This window comes from Macaca mulatta, chromosome 4 (genome assembly GCF_049350105.2).
Source record: "Macaca mulatta isolate MMU2019108-1 chromosome 4, T2T-MMU8v2.0, whole genome shotgun sequence".
Classification (NCBI taxonomy): domain Eukaryota; kingdom Metazoa; phylum Chordata; class Mammalia; order Primates; family Cercopithecidae; genus Macaca; species Macaca mulatta.
The window spans coordinates 160,554,675-160,564,659 of NC_133409.1; the positions used below are offsets into that span (position 1 = coordinate 160,554,675).

The 9,985-nt window shown below is 43.0% G+C and overlaps 1 protein-coding gene across 1 annotated transcript; it reads right to left on the bottom strand.

Annotated features, from left to right (window-relative positions):
• Positions 1-7,213: 7,213 nt before the first annotated feature.
• Positions 7,214-9,746, bottom strand: HDGFL1 (HDGF like 1). Its single transcript, XM_001099743.5, has one exon. The coding sequence runs from the start codon at positions 9,258-9,260 to the stop codon at positions 8,511-8,513; it is 750 nt and encodes a 249-aa protein (XP_001099743.2). The 5' UTR covers positions 9,261-9,746; the 3' UTR covers positions 7,214-8,510.
• Between the last annotated feature and the right edge of the window lie 239 nt (positions 9,747-9,985).

The following is a 9,985-nucleotide window of genomic DNA, read 5'->3' on the forward strand; positions in this document are numbered from 1 at the left end:
AATATTGGTCTATATCACAACGCAAAAGATACCACACAGGTATATATAATAAATGGGTACCAAGCAATGGGTTTGGTTATAGGATTCATGTCTCTCTCTTGGCTGGGAGGTGTGCCACTAGTAATAATTTATAAATGGTAAAGGATTTGAGTTTGTGGATTATTTCTGTTTTACCAATTATAATGATTCAAGGTAATCTTTATAAGGATGCCACTCTGTTTACTTACTTTCTAATGTGATGACTTAAGGAGAAGGGAGAGAGAAAGCCCCAGGTGTTCACATAAACTTGGCCACCATTCTTACTGCTGTATTTGAAATTGCACCATCTTTGCCTACTACTCTCTAGCCCTTGCTTTGTTTCTTCCAACGGTATTTAAATCTTTCTAACATCAATATAATTTCTTTATTTATTAAGTTTATTTCTAATTGCCTTTCTCTACCTGCTAAAATGGAAGTACCAAAAAGCCAGGAACTTTATTTATATTGTTTAGTAATGTATCTCAAACACCTAGAAGAGCATGTGGCACATAGTAAACATTCAGTAAGTGGGTGCTGTTGTTATTGTTGATACTGCACACATAGAGGAATGTTTACTGGCATGAAAGTCTCTGGAATCTTTTTCTATCCATTAAAAAGATGGAGAACCACTAGTACAGGCAATAGAGCTATAAACTCACAGTACTGCAGAAATATTTTGTTCTACCAAAATGGTTGAATTTGAAATGAGCCATACAATTCCTAAGAGCAGTCTAATATACAAAGCTTAACTTTAACATAATTGAAAATATATATTCCTCACTTATTCTCTGTCACACTCTGATATGATCACATTCTGAAATGGTCTCATTTATTCATTGTCTGTTTGTCTTTCCCATGAAATACAGGCTTCAGGAGGGTAGGTAGCTTCTCTGCCTCATTCACTGCTCTATCCCCATGCTCACAGTAGGCCCTCCTGCAATGCAAGCACACCCCCTTCCTTGTGGCAAGAACTCTTTCTCCTCCAGTCTTCACATCTAACAACCTCCAAAATATGTGGAAGCAAAGTTATTAGGTTTCTAATCATTCTGCAGATTTTAACTTTAAAAAGAATGAGATTCATAAAATAGGACATTTATCCTTGTCTTTTCCCATTTCTGCTTTTCTTTTAAAAGGCTTATTGAGACACTATCATCAAAGTATTCATTGACTAAAATCGGTGCAATGTCCTAACATCTAATGGTAAAAAGAAGGACAGAAAACAGGTGGGAAAAAGAATGGCAGCTGATGGGAATGAAGCCTAGACTGAAATACAGACGCTGCTGAGGGAGGATGTGTAGAGAGACTGCACCAAGAAGAGAACTAATGATTGACAAATTCTGAGCACCAGAAGAATCACAAGTGAAAGGGGGAAAGCAGGTCTTGTTGACATGTGAAGGGTAGGAAGAAAGGAGCTGAGCTGAACATATTTTTTAATGAAATGTTAAGTAGATCACCAAGAGAGGTGGATAATGACTGTGATGAAAAGTTGGCCATGGTGTGTAAAAAAAGAGAAAGAAAAATTAAGTGACACTTGGTAAATCACAGGAGGACATGAAACCAGAGAGAACTTCTGGAAAGAATGGTCAAACCCTTGTAATACTCCAGTGCCTTTTAGTAATCGAGTTGGGCATTTCATTAAAATTATGTGTGAAAACACAGGTACATTAGAAAAAAAGGCCAGGAAGCCAAGAAATAACTAGAGCAAAATAATTACTATTTCTATAGTTGGAAAAAATCAGGAATAATACAAAGTGTTCAAGGAGACGCATTTAAGAAACGCTCCCGGAAAACAATGAATGGATCCTAGGGAAATAACAGGAGGAATAAAACTGGCCGCAGGAGGGATGAGTCATGCCAAGAAAGAGGAATCTTTAAAACCGGATGTGTCTGTATAAAGTAGCTCAGCTACCAGTGAGGGAATTTAAGAAGATATTGAAGAGCAATATGAATAATTGGAAGGATAAGATTTTTAGCTCCTCTCTGTGTATGGGCAGACTAAATATAGAATTAACATATAACCAAACGAGATAGCTGCTTGCATCCGGCAAAGGCCTCCAGTGTTTTCTGAAAAAGGTGATAAGTTGAGCTGCAATACATGAAATGGTAACATTAGTTCTCTGGATACACATGAAAGGGGATGGAATTAACATGTACATAGTGCCTGTTTTGTGCTGGATACTATGCTTGATATTTTAACATACATGAGCACATTTGCTTCTCACAACAAAGCTATCACATGAAAGTCATTATCACAGCTTTTAGTTGAAGGAAGCCGAGATCACATAGCTCTTAAATGGTGGAGTTCAGGATTTAAATCTAAGATTGGATGACTCCAAAGCCAGAAACCACCAAGATGCTTCCTATATTAAAGGAAGTTGATGATAAAATATCAGAATATTAAAGAGAAAAATCACGAAAGCAGATGAATGTTGTGTTTGACATGCATATTCACAATCAGATTCAGAGGGCAAACTTGGATAATTTGACTTATCCTCCTTAGGCTTCAGTCTTGCTAAGGTCTGCTATTTTGTGATACCAACACCTATTTAAAACAAAATAATCTTGTTTAATCAATGGTACAAACTGAGCAAAAAACCATCTTTGGCTCCCCTTACCATGGTTTACTAGGCATGACAAAATTCCTCAAACTTTCCTCTTAGGGCTGGAGTAAGGGTGGGTGAGCTCCAGGATTTAGCCATGCGTTCATTCATTTTCTTATTAGCAACCATTTATTGAGTGTTTAATATATATATGAACCAGGCACTTGGTTTAAATAAGCAAAATGATACAGTCCTGTCCATACACAATGTACAACCTATTACTTCATAAAAACCAATACCTATAGGTGAGTGCAGTAGATACTATAGAGGGAAAACCAAGGTCTTATGAGAACACATTAAAGTGATACCTCATTTTGATATTGTACTTCAGGGAAAGTACTATGACATAGTACTTCTGCATCAAGAGGAAGAAGAGAAGAGAGCCATAAGCTTTCTGAGCAGAAGGAAGAGCCTTCTCAAATTGATTTAAAAAACAAAAAACAAAAAACAAACAAACGAAAAAAACAGAGGGAAAAAAAGGGCACTCACCAAACGACTCACAGTTCTTGGACAATGACCAAACATCAGGCCAATAAAGTAGAATAAATTTGTTTTTCTTTGGTCCCCAATGCAATGACTTGGCCATTCTATGACTAGGGCTGCCCTTGGTCAACATATGCCCCAAGCTGCCTCTGGCCACCAGAGCCTTTTGCTATGATCTTTTCTGTGTATCCTCTGGCATTCTCAAGACCATTTCAGTGAAATTGAAGTTTGCATGTAAAATCAGATTGCACAGAGAAAATCACCTGCTGTCAGAATTACTCTAGAAAATCACTTAGAATGTCTCTATTTTAGATATCTCAAGGTCTAATACAGTTAGTTTTTTTACCAGCAGTGGAAAAGATAATTATTTATATTCAAGACAGATAACTGGCTTAGAAGATTTGGGCCAAAACCACATTGTGGGGTGAATAGATCCCCTTCCTTCAAAGACATTAAATTCTGAGAAGTGTCTACAGCAAGTGAGATGTCTACACGACAAGAGGTGGAGGGAATGGCAGATACAAGTTCTTTTTGGCATACTTACTCTTTACTGTTGTAAATTTTTGACTGAATGGTGAATACATGGCTCCTGCCTGAAAGCAAGCAGGATGCTCCCTTGTCTACCTGGGGCCCAATGCATTGTAGAAAGTTAAACTACGACAAGTGACCCAGATGGAGGGAAGATCTAGATAAAATAAATAGCATTACCTTGACATTAAAAGGTAGATTTATCTGGGTCTGTAAGAACTGTCAATGTCATCAAGTCACCTAATCTAGGCAGCTATGACATGGACACAAAATCACCCCAACTCACACTTGCCATTAGTGTACTGGCCAGTTTACCCTGCCTGTCTGCTTTCAGAATCGGAATGTGTTCAACATTACATGACTTTTACTCCAGCACCACGATTATAAGGAATATTTGACAACAGACCTTCAAACATTTAGAACGTATCTACTGTGTGCTTATTGTGACATGTTTGGGAAGTGGGAGTAAATACTAATGAAACACATTTCCTTTATCCTCCAGTCTAGCGGAAGAGCAAGCAATACACAGGAAATTAGAACACAATCAGTGCAAGTTTGGGCTCTACAGGAAGACACAGGAGTGGGTCTTACCTTGAGCCAGGCTCAGAAGAGGGAGGCAATTCTTTCAAAATGCAGGGAGCTGCATGAGTCTGTAGCATGAGTAGTAGGGGGTTTTTTGTTTGACAAGTGTTGATGATGAAGTGAATAGAAGATGCCTGTGTCCCCCGAATACAAACTATATTTTCAGGAAGAATAAAATGTAGGTATGAGCCACAAAGAAGAGTCTGCACCTCTGATGAGAATCTGCAGAGCAGTTGAAAGCTCAATCCTGCCTAAAAGAAAAAGAAAACAGAAAAATTGACAGCCCTCAATGGCATTTCAGTCCCTTGCTGGAGTAATGTTTACGTGAAATATCAAATACTTTGAAAACCTTATAGGAAATAGTATGCTAAATGTGTCTGCAAATCACTGGCAATATCATAAGCATACGTTTACATGCAACTTTTAAACAAGATCTTCCAAACACGCATGGACATGTTTGGACTACTGACAACATAACATCAGCAAAAGGTTGAGCAGCACTCTTTGTTCAGTTAAGTAACCAGTCATTGATCAGTAATTTTGTCATAGAGGCACATGTTATTCAGAGGAAAACAAAAACAGCACTGGAATTGTTGGGAATTTTCAATAATTGAAGAAAATACTAAAAACAGCATATTTTTCAGTCCACTCAAAAACATCTCTTGACCACTAAAGCATATAAATGGGATATAATACCCAGGAAAACAGGGCTGAGAATATAGATTTTCTCCATAGTTCCCTTTAGTAGGTTTAATTGTATTTAGTAACTCAGTGCATCATTCATTAGATATACTACTAGTTGGACTATCTTTTTTTTTTAAGCTTCTTGCTTGCTAATTGTGATCCATGCCAAATTTCTTGGAAGTGATTTTTTAATTTTAGATTCAGGGGAACCATGTATAGGTTTGTTACATGGATACATTGCATAATGGAGAGGTTTGGGCTTCCAGTATAGGATTACTGTTTTCACTTCAATACCATCGTCACCAAGAAGGCAAATGTGTGTGTCAAGTCCTAGTAAACAACTATGTCTATCCCCAGTATTAGAAGCACAAAAAGAGGAAAGAAATAGTGCAAAGAAATAGACACAAATGGTAGCAATTTCATTTTCTATACTTCACATTATTGAATCATTTCAGTAGATGTGCCTCCATAAAAGCCTTATCAGAATCATAGGCCCGCCTGCGGCAAAAATACCAATCCATATTCAGACTTCCTATAGTCACATACAACTTGAAAAATACTGAATGCGCGATTGTCCTCATCATTTCACCAAATCATTTAAAGACAAAACAATTGTCAGGTGCTGCCCCAAATGATATTGTTTAAACACCCACTAGCAACATCTATTAATATATTTTTTGCCTTTCAGATTTCTAAATGTTTGTTTCAAAATAGTAGGAGAATAACTACTCCCATTGTATTCAGCAGAAAGTTTTATTCAACGGGAAGCAATAAAATATAATGAAACAAAGCACCTATGATTCAGAATGAGAAAGACCTGCTTTTCAATCTTGGCTTTGCCATTTACTAGTTGTATGACTTTGGGAAAATTGTTTAACATCTTTGAACCCCAGCTCCCTGAGTCCTAAAATCGAGGTATTAGTAGCTACCTAATTAGGCAGTTGTATTAATAAAGACATCACATGTAAAACATACTGTACTGCCTGGCTCACTTTATAGAGACTCGGTAATAGCTACTATCATGATTACTTGTTATTAATACTAAAATGGCTTTTATTGACTTCTGATTTCATTGTTAGTGCTTTTCTGAGACGGAGTCTTGCTCTGTCGCCCAGGCTGGAGCGCAGTGGCCGGATCTCAGCTCACTGCAAGCTCCGCCTCCCGGGTTCACGCCATTCTCCTGCCTCAGCCTCCCGAGTAGCTGGGACTATAGGCGCCCGCCACCTCACCCAGCTAGTTTTTTGTATGTTTTTAGTAGAGACGGGGTTTCACCGTGTTAGCCAGGATGGTCTCGATCTCCTGACCTCGTGATCCATCCGTCTCGGCCTCCCAAAGTGCTGGGATTACAGGCTTGAACCACCGCGCCCGGCCGTTACTGCTTTTCTAAATGTGCCCTTCAGGAGAAAGAGTTCGGGTTTTGGACTACTAAAACCTGTGTTTGAATCCTGAATGTTCTGTGGAATGCAGGAAAGGCCACTTAACCTCTGAACCAGAGCTTCTTCCAATGAAAAATTTGAGTATTAATGCCTACATTGCCAGATTATTACAAAGATTGAATGAAGTCATCTTCAGGACACAGAGTAGACACTCAGTGCCTAATAACTTCTAGTATTAATATTATTGCAATAGCAGTAGTTGAGAAACAAGGAATCATCTGATTTATCTATCTTGGAGCAAAATAATACCATCTTTACAGGGATGGAAAACAAGGTTGTCTTCAGTTGCCAACCATGCTGGTTAGTGACACCATAGCATGTTCTGTGAGAAGGACTACAGTATTTAGTGAAGCCACGTATGAATTACAATGTTGATGAATACAGAAATTAGGATGCCTAATACGTAACCATTATTATATTTAAATATCCTGGGATATCTGCACAAAGCCACTTACAAATGCAAAATAGTCTACCAATACTATATTTTACAAACTGGGAGTATAAAGCAACTGTCTTATTTTCATGAGTAAGGCATTGGAAAAAACAGTAGTATTACGTGGGAAAGCAGGAAAAAGAAAAAAGGACCAAATCCTTTCACTCTATTTTTCTACAAAGCAATTCTTTGGCAAAGCATTGTCCCAATTTGTCATCATCCAAACATTCTAAGTTAACTTGTTTCCATTTATTCAAAGCAGCGGTAGTGACTATTATAAATGAAGTGAAGCATAGAGACATTAAGATAACAAAGGTTTCTCAAGGGTGATTCTAAAATGTCCCTGTATGTTACAAATAATTGCTTTAACACAAGATGTATAAAAAATAAGAGGAGCATTCCATTTAAGAACCAATTACTTAGAAACCAAAGGAACAGGCCCGAGAAAATTTGCTTTAATCAACTGGTTTTATTTCCTAGAACTGAAATATTCTACGGTTGGTTCTCAGATCTAAACTTCCGAAGCTGCAGTCAACAATTTTTCATCAGAGCCCAAGGGAGAGGGGAAGGGGTAAAGAGACAATATATGGAGAAAGGCACACAGACCATTAGGAAGAGGGGGGGAGGAGACACATCTTCCTCTGTTTTATCAGTGGGCTACATACTAGACCTGTTGATGGGACCAGGTGATGGTACCTGAGTGGAAAATGACACTGAGGAACAGCAAAGCCTTACTACAAGTCATAAAACCTCAAACAGAAAGGGAGCCTTCTAGTTTATCTCAAAAATGGAATAGCAATGGGAAAGCTAGGGCCAGTGTGGAGGCACACCTAGGGGTAGTTCTTAAAATTTTTTGGAACTTCCTTTTATTAAAAAGATTTTCTAAAATATGTGTCTTTACGTCTGAGTGATATGTATGACCGTAGGGTGGCCTTGAGGCTGTGGGGAGAGAAAGCGGCAGCCAAGGATCTTCCCAGGGTATCCCATCAGTGGCCCCAGAGATCTAAATGGGGACAGATATTTATTTCTCAAGGTCCCCACCCAGGATACTGGGCAAAGTCAAGTTTTCAGATCTCACAAACAACTTGGAAGCCCCCAAACGTTTTGATGAAAAACGGCAACTCCCGGAACCTCTTGGGTCAGCAAAAGGATTTGTGGGGGCGGGGGGGATTCCCCACATGCTGCCCCACTTTTCCCTGAATGTCTGAAGCTGGGAGGTATGGCAGGCGTGGACGGGAGCTCAGGAAGATGTCACTCTCCTGCCCGCTAACTACCACAGCCTGAAGACTGAAAGTGCCCCCTGCTCTTCATCTTTCAGGTCTTTCGCTCCTACCCACATTCCTAAGCAGAGGTCCATAATGTCTGGGGGAGCAGGAGGGGTAGGGAGGGGTGTCTAGAGGTGAAAACAGCCTGCCTGAGCCCCAAGTCGGAAACGGATCCAGGCAACGGTGGGGGCGGAGGGGGTGTTGAGCGGCGAGAAGAGGGAGAGGAAAGCGGGGATGGTGGCCTCACTTTATCCCAGGGAGGGAACTGAGGCCCTGACTCAGATCACAGAGGCGTGGGGGCACAGAGGTGAGAGTCAGGTGATCTGCCATCCAGGGGCCGGGCAGGGCAAGGGAGTGTAGGTTGGAGGAGGACGGGGGGAGGGGGAAAGGCAGTCCCAGTTTGCAGGCCATGGCCGGATTCCCCAAGAACGACCGGGCCGCAGCAGGAACAGGGCAGGGGCTCTTCTGGAAACGCTGGTAACTACACGCTGTCGCGATCTCCGCCGCCCGGTGCCTCGGCATGCCACTCCTGGGAGGCCTCCTCCTCGGCAACTTCTTCCTCCCGGAGCTCCTCCTCCTCTGGCTGAGGCGGCTCGCAGGCCAGGCCGGGCTCGCTAGTGGCGCTGCCGTTCTCCACCGCCACGAGGAGCGGACTCTCCTCGTCGAAGGCCGCCGCCGCTGCCGCCGCCTCCGCCTCCGCCTCCTCCTTCTCCTCCTTCTCCTCTTGGTCGGGGGCTGCCTCCTTGGGTCGTTTGGGGGCGTCCTCTGGCGGGTCCCCCGCGCTCCTCTTCAGCGGCCCCTTCTCCTCCTTCTCCTCAGCGGGCTTGTCGTCGTGCGGCTTCCCCACGTCGTCGCCGCCGCCATCAGCGTGAGTCGGCTTGTCCGCGTCGCCCTCCGCGGCCTCAGGCTCCGGCCGGGGCCCGTCTCCGCCGCCCTTCTCCAAGGCTAATGGGCAGTCGGCGGCCTGGACTGTGGGGTTGTTCTCGATCTCCCACAGCCCCTCGCTGAAGCCGCGCCTCTTGTTGGGCTTGCCGAACTTCTCCTTGCACTCCTTGTACGGGAACAGGCGTTTGGGACTCAGGAAGGCCGTCTCGTGGGTCCCGAAGAAAAACACCTGGTAGCGGTTGGGCTGGGTCATGTGCTCTATCCGCGCCGGCCAGTGGGCATAGCCCTTTAACTTGGCAAACACCAGGTCCCCGCTCTTGTACATGGGCATGCCGTAGGCCGACATAGCTGGTTCTGCGGACCCGCCCTGGGCCACACCGGAAGTAGACGCCAGGGTCTGCGCGCGCGCAGTAAGGGCGGCTGCTGGGCGGGAGTTGTTGAGCGACCTGCTCGAGGGACCCGGCGCCACCTAATGGGCGGGCAACGCTCGCGGCCCCGAGAAGATTCCACTGCGAAGAGTGCATTATCTCCCGAACACGCAAAGCCGGTTGGACCCACCCTCGGACGCCATGATGTCTAGAATGCTGGAGGAAATAGCTGGGATGGCCGGGTGGCGGTTGTGCTTGTGGTGGCCTTGTGCTGCTAATCAATCTCTAGGGCACCTGGGCCACATGGTTGCATAGTTTAAATAAACGGTACCAGAGCGGCCTAGAAAGGGGGCAATGTGACAAGAAAACACAGTGACACAATTAGTACATGTTTCCATGAAACTAGTAACAGCCTAGGGCAAGCATGCAGTGTCCCTGTGGGCCCTGATCTGCTCACTACAGGAAACTGTACACCTGCGTTAGGAATAGCTGAACAGCTGACTGTGTCAGTGGTTTCAACCCTTTTCTGATTTTCTCCGGGACTAGCACTGGAGCCTGCAGTGAGCCTCAAGAACTAGGTGAAAATCTGGTAAAGAGTTAGAGTCAGCAGTGTGGTTAGGATGTCTAAAGTCCACATTACTGGGTAACAAAAATGTCACACATTATTATATCTTTAGGGTCACAAAAAGTGTATAGGACCACC